General features: G+C 43.2%; 1 protein-coding gene across 1 annotated transcript in view; it reads right to left on the bottom strand.

Moving 5' to 3' along the window:
* The window catches only part of LOC125484847 (importin subunit alpha-4-like), a 48,844-nt gene that overhangs the window by 11,825 nt on the left and 12,655 nt on the right, over positions 1 to 24,364 (bottom strand). Inside the window, exons 4-5 of the mRNA XM_048605245.1 lie at positions 21,574 to 21,603; positions 21,303 to 21,355 (exon numbers count right to left, since the gene is read on the bottom strand). Of these exons, the coding sequence (XP_048461202.1) occupies positions 21,303 to 21,355; positions 21,574 to 21,603 (83 nt within the window). The remainder of the gene's footprint in view (positions 1 to 21,302; positions 21,356 to 21,573; positions 21,604 to 24,364) is intronic.

The following is a 24,364-nucleotide window of genomic DNA, read 5'->3' as shown; positions in this document are numbered from 1 at the left end:
TCACTCATCTCAATCCACATGGACAAGGAGAACCACCACTTCGACTGGGACAACACCAAGATCCTGGGACAGGCTAGGTAGAGACAAGCACGAGAATTCCTGGAAGCATGGCACTCCACGAAGCATACTATTAATAAACACATTGAACTCGACCCCATATACATTCCACTACAAAGGAAAACCGGAAGTGAGGCAATCCATCTCAACGGACCCTAGAATTTAAAAACCAGGCGGGAGGACACACCGACGCTTCTTCGGAGGCTGTACTGAGGATGTTGCCAAGCATGGTAACGAAACGTCTGCGAAACAAGAAACCAGCTCGGCGAGCCAACCAACCTCAACACCCACAACCCGAGCTACAAATCTACTCCAAAACCTTAAATAGTATCAGAATGTTTGGCATACAGCCTGGCCATACTTCCAGAAAACATTTCTCAACTTTGAGACATTCAAAACAAGGTTTTGGCTTGCTCCATCTCTTGCAACATCCTTTCAGTAGCTAGTTGATTCTGAATGAAATAAGGAGAACAATGCTGTACAGATACAGTCTCACCAACACCGTGCATAACTAAAGCATAACCTCTCTAGTTTTGTATTTAATTCCCCTTGTGATAAATAACATTCTATGACCTTTCCTGATTACTGTGTCTGCACACTAACCTTCTGCGATTCATGCACTAGGACACCCAGATCCCTCTGTATCTAAGAGCTCTGCAGTCTCTTAGCTTTTAGACGATGGATCACAGAAACTCAAAACAGCAGCTCTCCACCATCTTCATTAAGGATGGGCAATGAATGTTGGCCCAGCCAGCAACAGTCACATCCCGTGAGTGAATAAAGGCTTCAAAGTTCAACCTATCTATATGTCCTTGTAGCCTCCTTATATCATCTTCACAACTTATCTATTTTTGTGCCATCAGAACATTTATTAACCATGCCTCAGTCCCTTCATCCAAGTCATTTATAAAAATTGTAAAACATTTAGGTTCTAGCAGTGATGTCTGTGACACACCACTCTTACATCTTACCAACCAGAAAACGGTCCATTTGAACCTATTCTCTGTTTCTCATTAGCTAGCCAATCCTATACGACTATACTGCCACCATTAGCTTCCATTTTCCATGATAACCTTTGATGCTTTCAAATGCCTTCTGGAAATCTAAACACAGTAGATCCAATGGTTTCCTTATATTCACAGCACGCTACTTCCTCAAAAAACTGAGATAAGTTGAACACCATTTCCCTTTCAGAAAATCATGTTGACTCTACCCGATTACATTCAACCTTTCTAAGTGTCCTACGAAAATGTCTTTCATAATAGCTTCTAACACATTCCATACAATAGACAAGAGGTTAGCTAGCCTGTAGTCTCCTCCTTTTTGAGTGGAGGAGTTACATCCACAATTCTCCAATCTAATGGAATCATCCCTGAATTAAGGGCATTTTCAAAAATTAAAGACAACTCATCAACTGGTCACTTCTTTTAGAACAGAGAACATAGAACAGTACAGCACAATACAGGCCCTTCAGCCCACGATGTTGTGCCGACCTATTATCCTACTCTAAGATCAAACTATCTTGCATACACTACATTTTACTGTCAGCCATGTGCCTATCCAAGAGTCGCTTAAATGTCTCTAATGCATCTGATTCCACTACCACTGCCGGCAGTGCATTCCACACGCCCACCACTCTCTGTGTGAAGAACCTACCTCTGACATCTCCCCTATACCTTCCTCCTATCACCTTAAAATTATGCCCCCTCATAATAGTAATTTCCGCACTGGGAAGAAGTCTCTGGCTATCCACTCTATCTATGCCTATCGTCTTGTACACCTCCATCCAGTCACCTTTCATCCTTCTTCGCTCCAATGAAAAAAGCCCTATCTCCCTCAACCTGCCCTCCAGTCCAGGCAGCATCCTGATAAATCTCCTCTACACCCTATCTTAAAGCTTCCACATCCTTCCTATAATGAGGCGACCAGAACTGAACACAATACTCCAAGTGTGGTCTAACTGGGGTTTTATAGAGCTGCAGCATAACCTCGCAGTTCTTAAACTCAATTCCCCTGCCAATGAAGGCCAACACACCATACGCCTTAACAACTCTGTCAACTTGGGCAGCAACTTTGAGGGATATTTGGACGCGGACCCCGAGATCCCTCTGTTCCTCCACACTGCCAAGAATTCTGCCATTAATCCTGTATTCTGCATTCAAATTTGAGCTTCCAAAATGAATCATTTCACACTTTTCTGGGTTGAATTCCATCTGCCACTTCTTTGCCCAGCTCTGCATCCTGCCAATGTCCAGGTGAAACCTACAACAGCCCTCCACGCTGTCCACAACTCCATCAACCTTCGTGTCATTGGCAAACTTATTAACCCCCCCTTCCACTTCCTCATCCAAGTCATTTGTAAAGATCACAAACAGCAGAGGTCCTAGAACAGATTCCTGCGGCACACCACTGGTCACCGAGCTCCAGGCTGAATACTTTCCATCTACTACCACCCTCTGTCTTCTATTGGAGAGTCAGTTTTTGTATTCAGACAGCCAAATTTCGCTGAATCCCATGCCTCTTTATTTTCTGAATCAGCTTACCATAGGGAACCTTATCAAATGCCTTGTTAAAATCCATATACACCACATCCACTGCTCTACCTTCATCAATGTATTTTTCCACATCCTCAAAGAATTTAATAAGGCTTGTGAAACATGACATGCCCCTCACAAAGCCATGCCGACTATTTCTAATCAAACTGTGCTTTTCCAAATAATCATAAATACTATCTCTCAGAAACCTCTCCAATAATTTGCTCACGACAGAAGAAAGACTGACTGGTCTGTAATTCCCAGGATTATCCCTATTCCCTTTCTTGAACAAGGGAATGACATTTGCCACCCTCCAATCATCTGGTACTACTCCAGGGGGCAGTGAGTTCACAAAGATCATCGCCAAAGGGGCAGCAATCTCTTCCCTCACTTCCCATAGTAACCTTAGGTATATCCTGTCTGGCCCAGGGGACTTATTTATCCTCAGGACTTTCAAAATTTCTTGCACATCCTTCTTCCTAACATCAACTGTTTGAGCATATCTGCCTGTTTCATGCTGTCCTCACAAACATCAAGGTCCCTCTCACTGGTGAATACTGAAGCAAAGTATTCATTAAGGACCTTCCCTACCTCCTCTGACTCCACACACAAGTTCCCTCCACTATCCCTGATTGGCCCTATCCTCACTCTCTGGCCATCCTCTTGTTCCTCACATAAGCATAGAACGCCTTGGAGTTTTCCTTGATCCTACCTGCCAAGGCTTTTTCATACCCCTTTCGAGCTCTACTAAGTCCATTCTTCAGTTCCTTCCTGGCTACCTTGTAGACCTCTAGAACCCTGTCTGAACCTTGCTTCCTCAACCTTAAGTAAGCTTCCTTCTTCCTCTTGACTAGATGTTCCACATGTCTTGTCATCCACAGTTCCTTCACCTTACCATCCTTTCCTTGCCTCAGTGGGACAAACCTATCCAGTACTCATAGCAACTACTCCCTAAACAACCTCCACATTTTTGTTGTGCATTTCCCTGAGAACATCTGATCTCAATTGGTTCTCCATAGTTCTTGCCTAATAGCATTATAATTCCCCCTCACCCAATTAAATACTTTCCCATACTGTCTGCTCCTATCCCTCTCCATGACTATAGTAAAGGTCAGGAGTTGTGATCACTATCACCGAAATGTTCTCCCACCGAGAGATGTGACACCTGGCCTGGTTCGTTGCCAAGTACCAAATCCAATATGGCCTCCCCTCTAGTCGGCCTATCTACATATTGAGTTAGAAATTCTTCCTGGACACACCTGACAAAATCTGCTCCATCCAAAAATATTTGCACTTAGGAGGTTCCAGTCTATATTCGGAAAGTTGAAGTCGCCCATGACAACAATCCTACTACTTCTGTACCTTTCCACAATCTACCTCCCAATCTGTTCCTCAATTTCTCTGTTGCTATTGGGGGTCTATAGAAAACTCCCAATAAAGTGACTGCTCCTTTCCTGTTTCTGACTTCCACCCATGCTGACTCAGTCGACAAACCCTCCTCAACGACCTCCCTTTCTGCAGTTTTGATACCCTGGTTAGCAATGCCACACCCCACCTCTTTTACCTCCCTCCCTGTTTCTTTTAAAACATCTAAACCCCGGAACATCCAACAACCATTCCTGCCCCTGTGTTATCCAAGTCTCTGTAATGGCCAGAACATCGTATTTCCAAGAGTAGCAGTTCTAAGACCACAAAATAAAGTTAATGAGGACCTGGCAACTAATTAGTCCACAGCTCCAACAACTTACTCAGTACCATTTCCCTGACTAATTTTCTTGAGTTCCTCCCTCTTGTCCATTTCCAGTTTTACAGCTATTTCTGAAAAGTTACTTAGATTGCCCACAGCGAAAATCGATATTAAAGAAGAGTCCCAACACGAAACGTCAGCTTTCCGGCTCTTTTGATGCTGCCTGGCCTGCTGTGTTCCTCCAGTACACACTGTGTTATCTCTGACTCCAGCATCGGCAGTTCTTACTATCTTTGACAGAACTCCTGTTATCTTGTTATCCTGGTTTGAAGTTTCATAAGGACATAAGAACTAGGAGCAGGAGCAGGAGCAGGCCATCCGGCCCCTCGAGCCTGCCCCGCCATTTAATAAGATCATGGCTGATCTTTTTGAGACTCAGCTCCACTTACCCACCCACTCACCATAACCATTAATTCCTTTACTGTTCAAAAATTTATCTAGCCTTGCCTTAAAAACATGCAGTGAGGTAGCTTCAACCGCTTCACTGGGCAGGGAATTCCACAGATTTACAACCATTTGGGTGAAGAAGTTCCTCCTGACCTCAGTCCTACATCTGCTTCCCTTTAGTTTGAGGCGATGCCCTCTAGTCCTAGTTTCACCTGCTAGCAGAAACAACCTCCCTGCCTCCACCTTATCTATTCCCTTCATAATCCTGTATGTTTCTATAAGATCTCCCCTCATTCTTCTGAATTCCAATGAGTATAATCCCAGTCTACTCAGTCTCTCCTCATAATCCAACCCTCTCAACTCTGGAATCAACCGAGTGAATCTCCTCTGCACCCCCTCCAGTGCTAGTATATCTCTTCTCAAGTAAGGAGACCAAAACTTCACACAGTACTCCAGGTGTGGCCTCACCAGGACCCTATACAGCTGCAGCATAGCCTCCTTGTTTTTAAACTGTATCCCTCGAGCAATGGCAGACAAAATTCCATTTGCCTTTTTAATTACCTGCTGCACCTGCAATCCTACTTTTAACGATTCATGCACAAGGACACCCAAGTCCCTCTGCACAGCAGCGTGCTGCAATTTTTTACCATTTAAAACAGTCTATTTTGCTGTTATTCCTACCAAAATGGATGACCTCAACATTGTACTCCATCTGCCAGACCTTTGCCCACTCACTTAGACTATCTATATCCCTCTGCAGACTTTGTGTCTTCTGCACACTTTGCTCCACCGCTCACCTTAGTTTCATCTGCAAATTTTGACGCACCACACTTAGTCCCCAACTCCAAATCATCTAAGTAAATTGTAAACAATTGCGGTCCCAACACTGATCCCTGAGGCACACCACTAGCCACTGACCGCCAAGCAGAAAAACACCCATTTACCCCTACTCTTTGCTTTCTACTGGTTAACCAATCCTCTATCCATGCCAATACATTACCTGTAATACCATGCAACTTTATCTTATGTCGCAGCCTTTGGTGTGGCACCTTGTCAAATGTCTTCTGGAAATCCAGATACACCACATCCACAGGTTTCCCTGTACATAATTCAGTGATTGAATCGTGCCACACAAGGCTTAACCTTAAGTGCTAAATTTGAGGCAGCATCTTGCAACTTTTTCCATTTTCAGGACAGTTACCAGTAGATGATGATTAGTTTTGGTTTTGATCGGCAATCTAATTCCAAAGTCTGAAAAATGGTCATGCCCCCGTATTACTACTAAAGATTCTTTCTCTGTTGGGAAATAATTCTGTCTCTGTTAATCATTTAGAAGCACAAAATAACTGTCTATATTTCACATTTTCCTGTAGATACACTTGGTGAAAACAAGGTCATTAAATGCCAAGAGCTCTCAAAAGATGAGTTATTTAATCTTTTGAAAAGTGACTTGCTAACCCACAGTCCAGCAACATTGCTGATGGTCTCAAAAGCTTTCTCACTGACTTTTGCCAAATTTAATAGGAATTAACAATTTGATTTACCTACCATGGAACATTTGAAGTTGAGACATTCCTAGGTGATGGAAATTCTCTTAGTTTTTTTTGCAGACCAATAGTAATTCCAATGGCTTGAACAGAGTGTCCAAATAAGTTTACTCTGTCCTTGACAAACACACATTTTTCATTAAGTGTTGGGCCAGTATTTTGTACGGTCCTCAAGACATTCCTGACTCTTTGGTCACCCACTCTTGAACAAATTTAAAGTTGAATTGGAAACTTTGTCCTATAGCAGTTGAGGGAATTTCCTTAGTGTGACTCAACAATTTGGTTAAGCATCACCTTGTAGGCTGCTGAGATATTCAGTATTTATCACCCCATGTCAAATTACTTTGAAATTCATTTGTGTGTTCACTATCAGCAACCTTGTAAATGTGACAGATCAATTTTCTGAAGAAGGGTCCTGACCCAAAACATCAGCTTTCCTGCTCCTCTGATGCTGCCTGGCCTGCTGTGTTCCTCCAGCTCCACAACGTGTTATCTCAGAGTCCAGCATCAGCAGTTCTTACTATCTCAAATCAATTTCAGCTGCTTTTCTATTTAAAGAACATTCTTAATTTTGAATGACATAGATTCAATAGTTTCTCAATCTTTATATTTAAGATTCACCATTAGCTTGCCTTTAATGTTTAGTAAGTTTCCCCCAGGACCTTGTAATTTGATAGATGATTGTTGTAATTTAATTTGTTTGAGCTGTTTTAGGAAATCTAATCATACTACACACTGCTCCTCTAGCTAATTTAAACACTGAAGGCTGTTCATCCATTTCTAATTTAATACTCTAATGCCCATTGTCAGTTCCATTTACTGCTGCTAGGAAGGATTTAGAAACTGCATTGTTTAAGGGATTTCTGCCCATGCGCCAGTTATCTGTATTCTAAAATGATATGGTGCTCCAATCTGCTGCCCTGGTCTTTTTAGATGGTAGTGGTCTTGAAAGGTGCTGTCTAAGAAGACTTGGTGAATTTATGCAGTGCATTTTGCAAATGGTAACTCATACTGCTGCTACTGATCATCAGTGAAAGGAGCATTGAATCCTTACAGCATGGAAGCAGACCATTCAGCCCGAGTCCATGATGCTCCAAAAAGCATCGCACCTGGAGCCACCCCTACCCTATCCCTGTAACCCTGCATTCTCCATGGCTGATCCACCTAACCAGCATATCCTTGGACTATGGGAGAAAACCAGAGGAAACCCAAGCAGATGCGGGGAGAATCTGCAGACTCCACAGTTGCCTAAGGGTGGAATTGAACCTGGGTCCCTGGTGGTGAGAGGCAGAAGATCTAACCACTGAGACACCGTGCCACCCTGAGGGTAAGACAGAATGAATGTTTGTGGATGTGGTACCAATCAAACATGACACTTTGTCCTCGATGATGTCAAGCTTCTTGAGTGCTGCTGGAGTGGAAAACATCCAGATAAATGGGGAGAATTCCATCACACTCCTCACTTGTGCCTTGTAGATGGTGGACAGGCTTTGTGGAGTCAAGAGGTTAGTTCCTCACTGCAGGATTCCCAGTCTTTAACCTGCTCTTGTATCCATGGTATTTTGTTTCTTGTCAATAGTAACCCTCAGGATGTTGATAGCAGGGGATTCATCAATGATAATGTCTTTGAATGTCAAGAGTCGATGGTTAGATTGTCTCTTGTTGGCGATGACAATTATCTGGTACAAATGTTAATTGCCACTTATTAATTTACCCTGGACATAGTTCAGGTCTTGCTGCATCTGACAAGGATGCTTCAGTATATGAGTCACAAATGGTGATGAACACTTGTTCATTCATCAGCAAATGTCCCCACTTCTGACTTCACGATCGAGGGAAGGCTATTAACGAAGCAGCTGAAGATAGTGTTGCCTAGAACACTGCATTGAGGAACTTCTGAAGTGATGAACTGTGATTGAAATGATTGATCTTTCTTATGAACCCTGTTGATGGTAATACTGGACAAGTTAAGTCCTAAAGTGAATCCTGTCTTTAGAGACCATAGTTTGGTTTTTGTAATGCGTTTACCATGGTGGTCAGTTACTAAACATATTCACAAGAGGCTGCCACTGTTCTTTTAACAAAAGAACAAAATTTATTACACATTAAAGGAAATAATAAACTATTTTACACTGTTAAATAACTAGGCAAAACAGTCTTGTAACAGATGTCAAAAATAAAGAAACTTACATTTTAGCCAAAAAAAAAAGTTAAAGATACTCAAACCACAGTGATGGGTCACCCTGTTTCCATTTTAAAGTTCCTTGTTCAGTAACAACACTGTAATTGGTTTCTTTTCACTCAAGACAATTTTTTTTAGTCAATATGCCTTCCTGGGATCCATGCAGAAACTGTTATCACAGTTCGTTTATTTCTTAATACGAGTTCCTTAAACCCTTCTTCCACAGCCTTCTTTTCTTGTGTTTTTCTCTTAATGCCTTAAAGCCACTCAAGACGTCCCTTCTTTAGCCATGACTGCTTTGGAGACTGCTAAACTGCACTGCACGTTTGTAAAATAACTTGTTTTTGTTTTCCTGTCTCAAGACATTTCTAAGCCTTTGTTCACCCTTTCTTGAACAAAGTTAAAGTTGAAATGGAAACTTTGCCCAATAATTGTTGAGGGAATTGCCTCAATGTGACTCAACAATTTGGTTAAGCATTACCTTGTAGGGTGCTGAGATATTCAGTCTTTATTGCTCCATTCCAGAAAACAATTTTGGCAAATCACTTTGAAATTTATTTGTGCATCAGTATCTTTTTTTAAAAAATTTAACCTATTTTTTAATCATCCTATTCAGACATGTTATTACACACTTTGGGAGCATGTATGTCTTGAACCCAGGCCTCCTGGTCCAGGGGGACGGACATTACCACTGAACCACAAGTAGGCCTAATGCATTCAATATGTTGTAAACCTTACAGGTCAATTTCAGTTGTGCAGGTTAGGTGAACTGGCCATGCTAAATTGCCCCACAGTGTCCAGGGATGAGCAGTCTAGATGGATTAGCCATGATAAATGCGGGGTTACAGGGCTAGTGTGAAGGGGTGGGTTTTGGTAGGATGCTCTTCAGACGGTTGGTTCACTCTCAATGGACCAAATGGCCTCTACCTACACAGTGGGATCCCATGATTCTGTCAAAGGAATCCTTGCACCTCAAGTTTTTAAAACGCGTGTAAACAAACCTCCAGACAACTTGTCACCACTCACAGAACACAAAACTGAAACTAAAACGATGTCTTCACCTTCTTACCTACTCAACATAGAAACACAAACCAAACTTAAAGCTTTCCAAGTTTCCAAACAATACTATTCACACATCATGAACTTTCATAACACCTCTAACAATCTCCTCTGTGTTCAGTATGACTCCAACCAGGAGACACTTCTCCCCACTAAATCCTACTGACTCAGGTTTGCTGGAGTTCTTCTATGCCACACTCGGTCAAATGCTGCCTTGATGTCAAGGGTAGCCACTCTCATCTAATCAGCGGAGTTCAGCTCTTTTGTCCATGTCTAGACCAAGGCTATAATGAGGTCAAATGCGGACTGGCCCGGGCAAACCCAAGTGTGCATCAGTGAGTAGGGTTGTTGCCAAGCAGGTGTCACTTAACAGCACTGCCCATAATCCTTTCCATCACTGTGCTGACTGAGAGTCAAGTGATGGGCAACAATTGGCTCGGTTGGATTTATCCTGTTTTTGTGGACAGAGCATGGCTGGGCAATTTTCATAATTGTCAGATAGATGGCAGTGTTGTAGCTGTTTGGCTAGGGGCATAGCTAGAAATTCTGAGAAGGAATTTGATAAAAACTTTACTTCAAAGATTACTGCGGGATGTGATGTTGAGGGTAATATAATGGCATTATAGAAGACTGACATGCTAACAGGAAGTACAGATTAGGCATAGATGGGTCATTTTCTGGTTGGCAAGATGCAACAGGTTACCACAGAGATCAATACTGGAGTTTCAAGTTTTTACAGTTTAGATCAATGACTAAGACACTATTGCTAAGCTTACTGATAACACAGATTGGTAAAGCTAATTCTAATTCTAAAGGTAGAAAAGTAATGTGAAATTGTCCGTTTTGGAAAGGAGAATTTAAAAAGCATATTATCCAAACTGTGGAAATTGCAGAACTGAGATGCAGAGTGAATTGGATGCCCAAATTCATGAATTGTAAAAGGTTAGTATGCATCTACAGAAAGTATTTATGAAAGCTAATGGAATGTTATCATTTAGGGAATCAAATCAAGGGAGGTTATGCTTCAGTTATACAGGGCATTAGTAAGATCATATCTGGAGTACTGTGTACAGTATTGATCTCTATTTAAGGAAGGACGTAAATGTGTTGGAAGCAGTTTTGAGAAGGTTGCCCACATTACTTCCTGGCACGGATGGGTTGACTTGAGGAAAGGTTGAACCGGCTGGGCTTGTATCTGGAGTTCAGAAAAATGAAAAGCAAGTTGATTGACAGAGAAGTGAGTGGTCTTGAGAAGGTGAATGTAGAAAGGATGCTTCCTCACCTGAGAAGATCTAGAACTAGGGCCCATTGTTTAAGACAACGATATGGAAAATGAGATGAATGTCTTTGGAACTTACTTCCTCAATAAAATGGTGGAAGCAGAGTCCTTGAATTTTTTAAGGCAGAAATAGGCATTTGATAAGTAAGGAACTTAAAGGTTATTGGGAGTAGGTGGGAATGTGGAATAATCAGATCGGCCACGATCTTATTGAAAGTTGGAGCAAGTTTGAAGGTCCAAGTGGCTTACTCCTGTTCTTAATTTCTATGTTTAAATGAAATTCTTCAACAGTATTGTTGCAATGTTGCCAGGACAGATAGCCTTTGCTATATCCAGTGGATTCAGCTACTTAGGGATGTCACACATGAAGTGATTCAAACTGGTTGAAGATTCATGTCTGTGATTGCAGGAAGTTCAGCAAAAGGCCAAGATGGATGATCTATTCAGCACCTCTGGTTGAAGATAAATGCAAATGCTTCAAAATTGTCTTTTGCATTAATGTGCATGGCTCCCACATCATTGAGGATAGGGACAGTTGTGGAACCTCCTCCTCCTGTTAGTTGTTTAATGCCCACGATTATTCACCACTTGATGCAGAGATTGCAGAGCTTAGATTGTATTGATGAACTCTGGAATTGCTTAGCCCTGTCTGTTATGCTGCTCCTGCTGTTTGGCATGCAAGTGGTCCTATGTTATAGCTTTTAAAGGCTGACAACTCATTTTTAAGTATGCCTTCTGCTGTTCCTGGCATACCCTCCTGCACACTTCAATAGCCAAAGTTGATCCCTTGATTAGATAGTAGTGGTGGAGTGGAAGATAGGCCAGGCCATGAGGTTGTAGACCAAACTGGAGTACAAATCTGTTGCTGTCGATGGCCAGAAGCACTTCGTGGAAGCATATTTTTGAGTTGCTAGATCTGTTCGCAGTCTGTCCATTTAGTATGGTGGTAGTACCACACAATATGAGGGAGGGTATCTTCAACGTGAAGAAAGAACTTTTGTCTCCAAAAGGGCTATGCGGTGGTACTAGTAACACTGCAATGAACAGCTGCACCTGCAATAGCTAGAATGTTGACGATGAGGTCAAGTATGTTTTTCCCTCTTGTTGGTTCCCTCACCACCTGCTGCAGACACAAGTCCAGCAGAAATGTCCCTTAGGACCCTACCAGTAGAGATCTATTTTTCGTTATTTGCTCATGGAATGTGGGCATCAATGGTTATTGAGCCACCTTCCATGATGAATATTGAAGTTTCCCATCCAGAATACATGTCCCCTCACCCTCAGTGCTTTCTCCAAATAGTTGTCAATTTGGAGGAGAACTGATTGATCAGCCAAGCTAGTGGGGTGACACAGGATTGTGGTGGTGGGGGAGGAGGTTGTCAGATTAACTTGCTATAAGACTTCATGGGGTCCAATGTTGAGATTTCCCAGGGCAAGTCCCTCCAAACTGTATACTTCTGAGCCAGCTGCTCTGCTGGGTCTGTTTTGCTGGTAGGACAGGACATGCCCTGGGATGAACTAAAACAAAGAATACAGAAAATGGCGATCTGAAACAAACTCAGAAATTGCTGATAAAACTCAGCAGGTCCAGCAGCATCTGTGGAATAAAGCTGAATTGATATTCCCAGTCTGGTGACTCTGACGCAGGGTCACTGGACTCAAAATGTTAACACTGCTTTCTTCTCACAGATACTGCCAGACCTGCTCAGCACACCCAGGGATGGTCATGCGTGAGGCTTCGTCCACAAGATATGATTCCATGAGTATGGTTAATGGCAAGCTATGGATTAATTAGTCTGCAGGTCAGTTCTCCCAATTTTTGCACAAGTCCCCAGATGTTAGTAACAAGCATTGTGTAAAGTTGACAGGGCTGGGTTTGCTCTTGGCATTTCTCATGCCTAGATTGATGCTGGATGGTCCACCCACTTGCATTGCTTTGCAACCAGGTGGTTTGCTGAGCCATTTTACAGCCAACCACATTGGACTGTGTTTGTAGGCACACGTAAACATGGCGGATTTCTTTTCCTAAAAGGCACTGGTCGACTCGATGGGTTTTAATGACAGTTGACAGTTAAATGGTCAGTACTAAACTAGCTTTTAAACCCAGATTTTTTTTTTATATTGAATTAAAATTTCACCATCTGCCATGGTGGGATTTGCTCAGAGCTCTACTGGTGAAATTATCACTATGTCACCACCTTTCCATTTTGTGGGTGATAGTTTGAGCATTAACCAATGTATGTCAGTAGTTCTTCGGTTTACAACTGTTGCAAGTTGACAGCTGTTTACAGGGTCCAGTACACCAGACAAACTTGCTCAAACTTCTGACTACCAGGAGTGGGCAGTCCCAGGAGGAATATTGCAGGGGAATGACATGAGCATGGAGCAGCCATGAAAGTTGCCCATTTTTCATATAGGGAAGTTAATCTGTAGGAACGCACCTCATATGGTGGCTCATTTGATTTTGATATAGGATCCAGCTATGTGAATTTACTTCTTTTTATTCATTCACAGGATGTGGGCATCACTGACCAGGTATGATGTGAATCCACCTATACCAGATAATACTGTCCCAAACGCATGGACCTGCACAACATGTGACCACAGTGCATATTGGTGGGAGAACACTTTGGGACCAGTTACCATAATCGTGTTAGTTTTAAAATAGTTGTGGAAAAGGATAGGTCTGGTCCACAAGTTAAACTTCTAAACTGGGGCAAAGCCAATTTTGATGGTATTAGACGGGAACTTGCAAAAGTTGATTGAGGGAAGCTGTTCGCAGGCAAAGGGACTTTTGGCTAGTAGAAGGCTTTCAAAAACAAAATACAGAGTTCAGAGCTAGCATTTTCCTGTTAGTGTGAAGGGCAAGGATGACAGGAGTAGGGAACACTGGATGATTAGAGATATTGAGGCTCCGGTCATGAGAAAGAAGGAGATATATATCAGGTATAAGTAGCTGGGATCAGATCAATCCCTGGAAGGGTATAAGAGTTTTAGGACTATATTTAAGAGCAAAATCAGGAGAGCAAAAAGGGGCCATGATATAGCTTTGGCAGACAAGGTAAGGGAGAATCCAAAAAGAGATTCTACAAGTATATTTAGGACAAAAGAGTAACTAGGGAGAGAATAGGGCCCCTAAAAGATCAACAGCGTCATCATGTGTGCAACCGCAGGAGATGCATCTGATTCCAAATGAATTTTTCTCATCTGTATTTACCATTGAGAAAGACATGGAAGCTAGGAAACTCGGAGAAGTAAACAGTGATGACTTGAAGAGATAGTATGAACTGCAGATGCTGGAGAATCTGAGATAACAAGGTGTAGAGCTGGATGAACACAGCAGGCCAAGCAGCATCAGAGGAGCAGGAAAGCTGACATTTCGGGCCTAGACCCTTCTTCAGAAATGGCGGAGGGAAAGGGCGTTCTGAAATAAATAGGGAGAGACGGGGAGGCGAATAGAAGATGGATAGAGGAGAAGATAGGTGGAGAGGAGACAGAAGGTCAAAGAGGCAGGGATGGAGCCAGTAAAGGTGAGTGTAGGAGGGGAGGTAGGGAGGAGATAGGTCAGTCCAGGGAGGACGGACAGGTCAAGAGGACGGGATGAGGTAAGTAGGTAGGAGATGGGGGTGGGGCTTGAGGTTGGAAGAGGGGATAGGTGGGAAGAAGGACAGGTTAAGGAGGCGGGGACGAGCTGGACTGGTTTTGGGATGCGGTAGGGGGAGGGGAGATTTTGAAGCTTGTGAAGTCCACATTGATACCATTGGGCTGCAGGGTTCCCAAGCGGAATATGAGTTGCTGTTCCTGCAACCTTCAGGTAGCATCGTTGTGGCACTGCAGGAGGCCCAGGATGGACATGTCGTCTGAGGAATGGGAGGGGGAGTTGAAATGGTTTGCGACTGGGAGGTGCAGTTGTTTAGTACGAACCGAGCGTAGGTGTTCTGCAAAGCGGTCCCCAAGCCTCCGTTTGGCTTCCCCGACGTAGAGGAGGCCACAACGGGAACAGCGGATCCACTTTACAGAAGAGGAGATGCTAGAGGTTTTAAAAGGCATAAAATAAATTCCCAGGATCAAGTGTATGAAAGGGATAATAGGGCTGTTGTATGAGGAGCAGCCGAATAGCTTGAGCTTGAACTCACTGGAGTTCAGAAGAATGGTGGTGGGGGCGTGTGCTGCGGATTTGACTGAGGTATACAGGGGATTGATAAGATGGATGCTAAACAGATGTTCCCCCTTATGGGACAATCTCAAACAACAGGGCATTAATACTGAGTGAGAGGAGGTAGATTCAAAACTAACATGAGGAGAAACTACTCTCTCAGGATTGTCAATCTGTGGAACTAACTACGTTAGAGTACAGTGGAGGCAGAATCAATCAACAGATGACATGTTTCAAATCGACATGTTTCCAATGAAAAGCAGGATAACGTCCTACGGGGAGCAGGCAGGAGAATGGAGTTGAGACCAGGATAAGATCAGGTATGGTCATGTTAAATGGTGCAGTGGGGTTGAAGGGCTGAATTGCCTCCTCCTGCTCCTAATTCCTATGCTCCTACGCAAGTGCATCCCAGGACATTGTGACAAGATACAGAAGAGATTGCAGGGCCCTGGCAGAGATATTTGCATCATCGACAGCCACAGGTGAAGTGCCAGAAGACCGTATGATTGCTAATGTTATGCCATTTTTTTAAGAAAGGCTGTAAAAAAGCAAGGGAACTACAGACCTGTGAACCTAATGTCAGTGGTGAGTAAGTTTTTGGAGAGGATTCTGACAGACAGAATCTACATGCATTTGGAAAGGCAAGGACTGATTGGGGATAGTCAGCATGGTTTTGCGTGTGGGAAACTGTGTCTCACAAATTTGATTGAGGTTTTTGAAGAGGTGACCAAGAAAATAGTTGAGGATAGTGCAGCAGATATTGTCTACATGGACTTTAGCAAGGCCTTTGACAAGCTTCTGCATGGTAAACTGCCTAGTAAGGTTGGATCACATGGGATCCAGGAAGAACTAGCCCACTGGATGTAAAATTTGATTGACGGTCGGAGTCAGTGGGTGGTGGTAGTGGGTTGTTTTTCAGACTGCAGGCTTGTGACCAACAGTTTGTCACAACGATCAGTGCTGGATTCTCTGTTGCTCATCATTTATATAAACGATTTGGATAAGAATATAGAAGGCATGGTTAAGTCAGTTTGTGGATGACTCCAAAAGTTTTGGCAAAGATCTGTAGCTTGGGTTGTGGGTGAGATTGTTGACTTGCTCGCCGAGCTGGCTTGAACGAGAACCAGCCAGCTCGGCAAGCAAGGATGACGCCAAAATTGGTGGAATGATTGTGGTTATCTAAGAGTACAATGTGATCTTGAATAACTGGGCCAATGGGCTGAGGAATGGCAGATAGAGTTCAACACAGATAAATGCGAGTTATTGCATTTTGGTAAGTCAAACTAGGAGAAGACTTAAACAGTTAATGGTAGGGCTTTGGGGAGTGTTATCGAACAGAGGGGTGCAGATACATAGTGCTTTGAAAGTGGCATCACAGATAGACAGGGTGGTGAAGAAGACATTTGGCATGCTTGCCTTCATTGGTCAGAGCACTGAATACAGGACTGAATACAAAAAAACATTCATGGAGAGAAAGCAAGCTAACGTTTCAAGTCTAGAGAGTCATCTAGACTTGAAATGTTAGGTTGCTTTCTCTCCAAGGATGCTGCCTGACCCGCTGCGATCTCCATCATATTTTGTTTTCAATACAGATTCCAGTATCTGCAGTAATTTACTCCTACACTGAATACAGTTCGGACATTATGTTACAGCTGTACAAGACATTAGTGTGGCCACACCTGGAGTACTGCACACAATTCTGGGGACCCTGCTATTGAAAGTATGTTATTAAACTGGAAAGGGAGCAATATTGAGACTGGAAGGTTTGAATTTAAAAGAGAGGCTGGATAGGCTGGGACATTTTTCCCAGGAGTATAGGAAGCTGAAGGAGGTTTATAAAAGCGCAAGGGGCATGGATAAGATGAATAGCCGAAGTCTTTTCCCCAGGATAGGGGAGTCCAAAACTACAGGGCATAATTTTAAGCTGAGAGGGGAAAGATTTAAAAGGGACCTGAAGGGCAATTTTTTCACTAGGGTGATATGTATATGGAACAAGCTGCTAAAGAAAGTGGTAGAGATGGGTACAACTATGTTTAAGACATTCGTACAGATAAATGGATAGGAAAGGTTTAGAGGGATATGGGCCAAATGTAGGCAATGGGGACTAGTTCAGTTCAGGAAACCTGCGTAGCATGGACGAGTTAGGCTGAAGGGCCTTTTACCATGCTGTGTACCTCTATGTCCATATTACATGTAAACTCTTTCATCCTGCATTTCTTCTGCAGAACTAAATAATTACTGATGGAAATTGGAGACATTACTAGTGAGTTATTTTAATAATTATAAAAGTTATTCTGTTTTCTCACTCTGATTTCTCTCTGCTGTGCAATATTTACAGCAAGGAAAGAAACCATTCAGCCAATCATATTCATGTTGATCAACTATTAGTCATCCAGCCTCATCCCACTTTCCAGTTCCTGGTCCACAGCCCTGTATTTTATGGTACTTCAATTTTTTTTCATTCATTGAGGGAAATGGGCATTATTGGCTTGTTCAGCATTTGTTGTCCATCCCTAATTGCTCCTAATGTGGCAGTAAGAGCTACCTTTTTGAACCACTGCAGTCCATTTGCCCATTAGGGACTCCACCAATACTGTCAGGGATGGTGTTCCAGGATTTTGACCTAGGGAACTCAAAAACTTTTTAGATGTTACTAGGGTTTCAGTTCCTGCCACTCTTTCAGGCAATGAGTTCCAGATCGTCAAAACACTCTGGGTGAAAATATTTCTCAGATGAACCCCTCTAAATCTCTTACTTTAAATCTATCAACAATTTGGAAAAAGGGAATCAACTGTAATGTTTCCAAGTCTGCTGGAGTACAAAACTAGATGAAATTGAGAAAGTTGGGGAGGCAGCTTCAGGGGGATTTGGATTACTGAGCACATGAGAAAATGCATGACAGATGCAATACAAGACTGTGAAGTTGTCCATACAATGGTAGAGTATTATTTAAAAGGCAGCACAGTGGCTCAGTGGTTAGCACTGCTGTCTCACATAGCCAGAAACCTGGGTTCGATTCCACCCTCGGGCAACTGTCTGTGTGCAGTTTGCACATTCTCCCCGTGTCTGCGTGGGTTTCCTTCGGGTGCTCCGGTTTCCTCCCATAGCCCAAAGGTGTGCAGGTTAGGTGGATTGGCCATGCTAAATTGCCCGTAGTGTCTAGGGTGGGAAATGCAGGGATAGGGTAAGGGGTGGGATGCTCTTTGGAGGATCGGTGTGGACTTGATGGGCCAAATGGTCTACTTCCACACTGTGGGGATTCTATGAAAATTCTATGCGTGATCGGGAAATGTTCATGTGCTAAGGAACCTGGGTGTACACTAGTCACTGAGAGCAAGCAGTTATGAAGGCTAATGCTATTTTGGTTTTCATTGCAAAAGGGTTTGAGTGTAGGAATGAGAAAGTCTTTCAACTGCTGTACAGGACCTTGGTAAGACCACATCTGGAGCACTGTGCACGACTGGGCTTGTGATTACTGGAGTTCAGAAGAATAAGAAGAGATCTCACTGAAATGTATAAAATTCTGACAGGGCTGGACAGACTGGATGCAGGGATGATATTTCCCCCGGTTGACGGGCCCAGAACAAGGAGTCACAATCAGGATTGGATCTCACAATCCCTAGGCCATTTGGGATTGAGACGAGTAGAAATGTCTTCACTCAGAGGCTGGTAAACCTGTGGAATTCTCTACCACAGAATGTGTGGAATTCTCTACCACAGAAGGTGAGGTCACTGAATATATTTAAGATGAAAACAGATTTCTAAAAACTAAAGGGGCATGGGGACAGCGTGGGAGTATGGCACTGAGTTAGAGGATCAGCCATATCATGCTGAATGATGGGGCAGGCTCAATGGACTGAATGGCCTACTCCTGCTCCTACTTTCTATGTTCCAACGTGCCTTGGTTATGGACCCCCTCAGCCAAAGGAAATAGGGCTTTCCTTCCCACTATCTGAACCCCTCATAAGTCTGCAGACCTCAATTAGGTTCCCTCTCATCCTCCTGTGTTCCATACAGCTCCAGCCAATCTAACCATTCCTCATAACTAACACTTTCCAGTCCAGGCAACATCCTCAAAGTTTTCTCCCTACCATTTCTCGTACGATTAAGTCTTTCCCACAGAGCAGTGGCCAGAACTAAATGCAGTCCTCCAGCTATGGTCTAATTAATGTTTTACACTGTTCCAACATAACCTCTCAGCTCTTATATCCTATTCCTCAATTACTAAACGCAAGAATCCCGTATGCCTTCTTAACTGCTATACCTTCAGAGATCACTGGACATGCTCTTATGGGCCCCTCTGTTCTCTTACACTATTCTGCATCCCCTCCCCCAATATACTGGGACAGTAATAATTTTGAGAATGTCTGCTTCTTTTCCAATAAGCAAGGACACATAGCTGGATCTAGTTCTGAGGAATGAGGCGAGATAAATCAATTGCAAATTAGAACTGAAGATCGGCGGGCAGAACCATAATTGAACAATAAGCTATCTTTAGGTGGAGACAGTTCAACTGAAATACATTCCAGCAAGGTGGAAAGGTACAACAAAATTGGAGTTCCCTCAACGAGAAAAGAGACGGAAACTAAGGTAAAACAGAAAAGGGTGCATCTCACAGATTTCAGGTTGATAATACAAGTGGAGAACAAGGCTCACAGAATTGTTATGGTGCAGAAGGAAGCCATTCCCCACATATTGCTTCTATTTAAATGATCATCCAATGCCCTCTCAAATACCTCAATTAAATCTGCCTCTGCCACATTTCCAAGTAGTGTGTTCCAGACCTTGACTACTCGCTGTGTGGAAAAGTTCTTTTTCTCACCTTGCAAAAGACTTTAAAACTGTCAGAGAGTAATCACCTCAGCTCAGGAGTTCCTCAGGGCAGTGTCCTAGGAACAACCATCCTCAGCTGCTTCATCAAAGACCTTCCTCCCTCCAACTTAAGGTCAGAAGTAAGGATATTTGCCAATGATTGCATAATGTTCAGCACCAGTTGTGACTCTTCAGATACTGAGGCAGTCTGTGTACATATACAACAAGTCCTGGACAATATCTACAGAAACCAGACAATAACCATTTTCGACCATACAGAATCTAACTACTGTCCCTTAACATTCATTAGCATCATCATCATCACTGAATCCCCTACTATCATTATCCTGGGAGTTACTACTGACCAAAAATCAAAGTGAATTAATCATCTAAGTACTGTGGTTACGAGGGCAGGTCAGAGGCTACACTTCTTGCAGCAAGTAACTCACCTCCTGACTCCCCAAAGCCTGTCCACCATTTACAAGGCACAAGTCAGGAGTGTGATGGAATACTCCCCACTTGCCTGGATGATGCAGCTCCAAAAAAATGCAAGAAGCTTGACACAATCCAGGACAAAGAAGCCTGCTTGATTGGCACACCCATAAACATTCACAGTCTCCACAGCTGATGCTCAGTAGCAGCAGTGTGTACCATCTACAAGATACACTAAATAAATTCCCCAAGGCTCCCAAGACCACTACAAACCTATGACCACTACCATTAGAAGGACAAGGGCAGCAGATACATTGGAACTCTACCACTTGCAAGTTCCTCTCCAACAGTCATCATAGTGATTGAAATATCCACATCGAGTCATACAGCGTATAAACAGATGCCAAACTACGCTAAACCTATTTACGCTGACTTGGACCATAGTCTGCCATGCCCTGGCACTTTAAGCACTCATCCAGAAACTTCGTAAATGTTGCAAGAGCACCTGCCTCCACCGCCATCTCAGGCAGCATGTTCCATATTTCAACTACCCTGAGGGTGAACTAAGTCTCTCTCATATGTCCTCTAAACCACTTTCTCCTCACCTTAAATATACGCCCTCTGGTCTTAGATGCATCTGCCATGGGGAAGGGATTCTCACAATCTACTCTATCTATACCTCTCAATTTTATATACCTCAACCAGATCTCTCCTCAGTCTCTTCTGTTCCAAGGAAAACAAATCCAACCTATCCAGTCTCTCCTCATAACCGAGACTTTTCATTCCAGGCAACAGCTGAGACATTCAACAGGACATGGTTATTTAGAGATTAGCAAAAATCACGATGCATTTGGATGGCCAGAGCAGACACCATGGGCCAAATGGCTTCTTTCTGCACCATAACACTTCCATGAATCTGAGAATCTCTGAAAAGATGTGCAGGGCTTTAGGGAAAGGGGTTATGCAGTGAGACTAATTGAGTTGCTTTTGTAGACAAACTCAATAGATATGATGGGCTGAATGGCCTCCTTTTGTGTCGTAATCATTCAATGGTTTGTACAAAATTCATGAGATATTGAACTGAAACAAAATGTAAACATCGAGCATTACCTGGCTGCTTGAACTGCACTGAGCTGTACCACGGGATTGTCACTCGAAGCACCCTAAAAAAATCAGTATATTTCAATTTATATCCTGTAGCATTTAAGAAATGACCTGAATGTTTAAAGTCTTTTTTTAAAAGAAGTACATTTGCTTTTTATAAATGATTTTGTTGAAGCTTAGATTCAGAGCATGAAAGATAACATTGTGCAAAATAAATTTATGTAGAACTGATAGGTTGAAAAGCGAGTATTCTGCAGTGACCTAATATTACACGCACCTGCACAATCCCCGACAACGTGATTGATTGCTGCAAAAGAACAAAAGACTTATTTACACTTCTTTCCATGGTACAGGTTCAGTCTTAAAAGCTGTCAATAGGAAAATACTTTTGATTAAAGTAAAATAAAAATGACACAGCAGCTTACTGACCAGAGACTGATGGGAGTAGTTAACCTCTAGGCCCATCAATACTACCACTCCACCGTAAGCCATTCCCAACACCCACATTCAACACTCCAACTGTTTTGAAACACATGACTTAGGCTTGTGGAAGGAACTGCTACACTTCTAAAAACAAATTACAGAAACTCACTGTGTGTGGTGTTTAAACTGCTGCCATGGGGTGTGTGCAGAGTGAGATTTGGCCAGCAACAAGTAACCGATTGGCTTGTGAATTTGCAATCGATCCTGGATACCAAAGGTCATCAGCCTAATGACAACTCTGTTTTTGACTTGCAGAACAGCTCAAGGGTGTGAATAATATAGTGAGAAACATTCAGACCTTTGGAAAGGTAGGTAGAGTGTGTGTCTCTCTCTCTCTCTCTGCACAATAAAAATACCGGAAGAAAGCCAGTTATTTTCTCTCACGACTTGCTGTTAGCTGTTGCCCTTAACCAGAAACTAAGAGACTTTGCAGTTAGTGTACCAACTGTCCTGTGCCTTTTGTGAAGAAGTGAACACATGAACAAATGAATTAGGAACCGGAGTAGGGCATTTGGCCCCTTGAGCCTACCTAGCCATTAGATAAGCTCATGAATGATCTGTTGTGATTTTTAAAAATTTATTCATGTGATTGCTGGCTAGGTCAGCATTGACTGCCCCCATCCCTAGTCGCCTTTTGGCAAAGTGCTGGTGAGCTGCCTTCTTGAATCGTTAACCCTAACCCTCAACTCCACTTTCCTATCTTCCCTCAACAGCTTTTCACTCAATTCTCAGTCAAAAATCTATCTACCGCTGCCCTAGTTCTAATCTCTCACAAGGGAAAACATTCTTTCCACATCTATGATGTCAAATCCCCTCAGGCTCATACATGCTTCAATAACATCACCTTGCAGTCATCTGAATGACAATGGATAAAGGCCCAATCCAACCTTTCTCCATTAGATAACTCCTCCATGCCAGTAACCATTTGATTAACCATTCTCTGAACTATTTCTAACAGAAGTATGTCTTTTCTTCAATAAGATGAATTAATTGTATACAGTACTCCTGGATGTGGATGGGAAGATGGTGGCATTCTGGTAATGTCACTGGACTAGTAATCCATACCCAAGTTTAATTCTCTGGGGAATCCCATCATGTCAGATAGTGAAATCTGAATTTGATGGAAAAAATCTGGAATAAAAATCAAGGATTATGGCGATCATGTAACCACTTTCAATTGCTGTAGAAACCCAACTAGTTCACTAATGTCCTTTAGGGAATGAAATGTGTTGCCCTTGCCTGGTCTAGCCTACATGTGACTCTAGCGCCACAACAATGGGTTTTAACTGCTTCCGGGCAATTAGGAACAGACAATAAATGTTAGACTAGCCAGTAGTGCCCATATCTCATAAATGAACTTTTTTAGAAACATCAAGGCCCTATTCACCTTCCATGAAGAACCTGGAGAAAACAATTTGAAGAATACAAAGTCCTGGGAAACCAAAAGGATCAACTGTGGGATATTTGGAGACTGGTGCTAATGAACAGTGATTCCCAGTTTCTTTCCCCTCCTCACATAAAGCCTAGTCTTTTTGTTAGTCTGTGTGAGGAGGGGGTTTAAAATGAAAGGCAAGAGTTTTAACTAGTAGAACCCATGTATTAACAGTTCATAGTTGTTAACTTGTGATTAGAATTTACTCATTTATAACAAACGGTAAAGTACAGGGACAACAAGGTGCAGGGCTGGATGAACACAGCAGGACAAGCAGCATCATAGGAGCAGAGAGGCTGACGCTTCGGGCCGAGACCCTTCATCAGAAAAGGGGGAGGGGAAGGGGGTTCTGAAATAAATAGGGAGAGAGTGGGAGGCAGATAGAAGAGGGATAGAGGAGAGGATAGGTGGAGAGGAAACAAACAGGTCAAAGAGGCGGGGATGGAGCCAGTGAAGGTGAGTGTAGGTAGGGAGTTAGGAAGGGGATAGGTCAGTCCAGGGAGGACGGACAGGTCAAGGGGGCGGGATGAGGTTGGTCGGTAGGAGATGGAGGTGGGGCTTGAGGTGGGAGGAGGGGATAGGTGGGACGAAGAACAGGTTAGGGAGGCAGGGAAGAGCTGGACTGGTTTTGGGATGCGGTAGGGGGAGGGGAGATTTTGAAACTTGTGAAATCCACATTGATACCATTGGGCTGCAGGGTTCCCAAGCGGAATATGAGTTGCTGTTCCTGCAACCTTCGGGTGGCATCGTTGTGGCACTGCAGGAGGAACAGGATGGACATGTCGTCTGAGGAATGGAAGGGGGAGTTGAAATGGTTCGCGACTGGGAGGTGCAGTTGTTTATTGCGAACCGAGCGTAGGTGTTCTGCAAAGCGGTCCGAGCCTCCGCTTGGTTTCCCCGATGTAGAGGAAGCCACACCGGGTACAGCGGATGCAGTATACCACATTGGCAGATGTGCAGGTGAACATCTGCTTGATGTGGAAAGTCTTCTTGGGGCCTGGGATGGGGGTGAGGGAGGAGGTATGGGGGCAGGTGTAGCACTTCCTGCGGTTGCAGGGAAAAGTGCCGGGTGTAGTGGAGCTGGAGGGGAGTGTGGAGCGGACAAGGGAGTCATGGAGAGACTTGTCCCTACCAACCTCATCCCGCCCCCTTG

This window comes from Rhincodon typus, chromosome 14 (genome assembly GCF_021869965.1).
Source record: "Rhincodon typus isolate 14 chromosome 14, sRhiTyp1.1, whole genome shotgun sequence".
NCBI lineage: Eukaryota > Metazoa > Chordata > Chondrichthyes > Orectolobiformes > Rhincodontidae > Rhincodon > Rhincodon typus.
The sequence above is the reverse complement of the archived record's forward strand: the minus strand, read 5'-3'. Positions and strand labels throughout refer to the sequence as shown.